Source organism: Saccostrea cucullata, unplaced genomic scaffold (assembly GCF_032062105.1).
Source record: "Saccostrea cucullata isolate Sc308-1 unplaced genomic scaffold, CSIRO_AGI_Scuc_v1 ctg2696, whole genome shotgun sequence".
NCBI lineage: Eukaryota > Metazoa > Mollusca > Bivalvia > Ostreida > Ostreidae > Saccostrea > Saccostrea cuccullata.
In genome coordinates this window covers 93,511-95,497 of record NW_026921491.1, presented here as the reverse complement: position 1 = coordinate 95,497, position 1,987 = coordinate 93,511, and the positions used below count along the sequence as shown (strand labels likewise).

The window sequence follows — 1,987 nt, the reverse complement described above, 5'->3', positions numbered from 1 at the left end:
TAGCGTATAGTTTCCGAGAGGAGCCTCTCTCGGAGGTAGGAAATCCGCATTGGGTTGTAGCCCAGGGGAATGCCCCTGGGTTGGCGGACTTGATTCTGTAGCCCGCGTTGTGGGAGTGTGTAGAAACAGGAACTTTGTGTTAGGAGAGATCGGACTGGATATCCACTCAGAGGTGCCAGAAAGTTTTTGCTGGCGGAGTTCTTCCGCCAGGCGTCGTTCAGTACCGGGATGATACTGGTTTTGAGGGGGATCGCGGACGACCCTTTGGGCCGCGTCCATACCCAAGATTGCCTTACACTGTTGGACGGGATGTTCGTTCCCATCCTAGTACCTATCTTTGTCCGTGACTTCACAGGTGGACCGGAGCAGGTGAGACTCTGGGTGGAGTCTGGCCGACCCGTATTCTTTGGAGTTGGAGGTCGGATTGCGGAGATGTCCGCGACCCAGTTGTCGGGAGTTAAAGCTATTCCTATGGACCGACTGCTAGTCGAGTCGGATAGTCCCGAGTTTCCTTGTGGAGTTGAGGCGCCGATTGGCCCCAGGCACATTGGAGAAGTGTACCGGAGAGTCGCCGCAGCGAGGGGACAAGATGTCGCTTTGCTGGCGGGCCTGGTTTTCAGGAATTTTAGGGTGTTCTTTGGACCACAGTTGAGGGGACCGTTTTGAACCAGTTATGCTGAAGCCGGGACGTAAAGCCCGAATGAACTTACCTGAATCGGGAGCAGATAGTCCTGATGTCTTAGCCGCACTAAAGATGTCACCCTTAGATGTACTGAGCAGAGCCTATCCAGATGTATCAACGTTGGACCACTTGGTAGATGTTAACAGCGAGGGACCTCGTGGTGTTCCGAGACGACGCGGATGATGAGTGACTGTGTGATATGAACTGTTTAATTTGTGATTTTTATTATTATAGAGACATTAATGTTTAAAGCTTTATTATTGTGTGAATGCATGTGTATGTATGTAAGATAAGCCCTGTTAGGAGTTAACTTTTTATGATTTGTATATTAAAGCTTGTCCCATTGTATATACTTTACGGGCTGGGACGCCCTCTTACAACATAGGGAGGAGTGTAGTGGTCCTGGAGGAGCTTGGGACGAATTCCCTAGTAGCCTCCGATCACGTGTCCGGCAGTGATGCGGACTATGACGTAATCCTCACTCTCTTCTATGCTGATTGTCTACCCGACAAGACGTGTTACTTGGTTCTCTGTAAGTCATTGTGTAATTGTCACATATTATTGGCGACCACAAACGCAATCAAATGCGGATTTTATATCATAGTATTTGCCTGTTTATTCCGCCATCACAGTATACTTATGTAGATACAGGAAATACTATAGCCCTGAGTGCCGAGTATAGGTCTAAATTTGAAGCCCTTCACCGGCATACGGTGAGGTTTCCATATGAGTGAAAAATTCTCAAGAGGGACGTTACACAATATACAATCAATCAGTCAAATAAAGTTTATTATTACTGTTCGTTATCTCCGTCTCAAGAGAACCCGGATTTAAGCTGAACCCTTTAAAGTGCCACTTTTTCCCGAGGTGAGATTTCAATATCTAAGTTACACATCAAAACGAGTATCAAAGCCTTCGGCTCAGGTGACCTGCAAATTAGGCTTTGATGAATTTTGAAAAAAAAAATTTTTTCTAAATACTGTAGAAATACTTTTTTCCGCGTGGTATTAATTTACGCTATGTCCGCGAACACAAACATTCCGCGGAAATATGTCCTAGCATACTTAATATAAATGTATGGCATATAGTGACAGTCTAAGAAATCCGCGTAATTTTCTACCCGCGGATTAAACAGAAATTGAGATTCCGCGGAATTATGACCCCGTGGAAAAAAGTACGATTACAGTATAGTGAAAAGGTTTGATCAATTATGCTTTAATTATCTAATTTATTCAACCCTGCAGTTAAAATACATCCACAATTTGCATTTAATTTACAAAATATTTTAACTGGAATTTCTCTTTC

At 44.5% G+C, this 1,987-nt stretch overlaps 1 protein-coding gene across 1 annotated transcript; it reads left to right on the top strand.

The window, feature by feature from the left end:
- Positions 1 to 309: 309 nt before the first annotated feature.
- Positions 310 to 666, top strand: LOC134260126 (uncharacterized metal-dependent hydrolase HI_0081-like). Its single transcript, XM_062742708.1, has one exon. It carries the CDS (start codon positions 310 to 312, stop codon positions 664 to 666), a length of 357 nt encoding a protein of 118 aa, XP_062598692.1.
- The last annotated feature ends 1,321 nt before the right edge of the window (positions 667 to 1,987 follow it).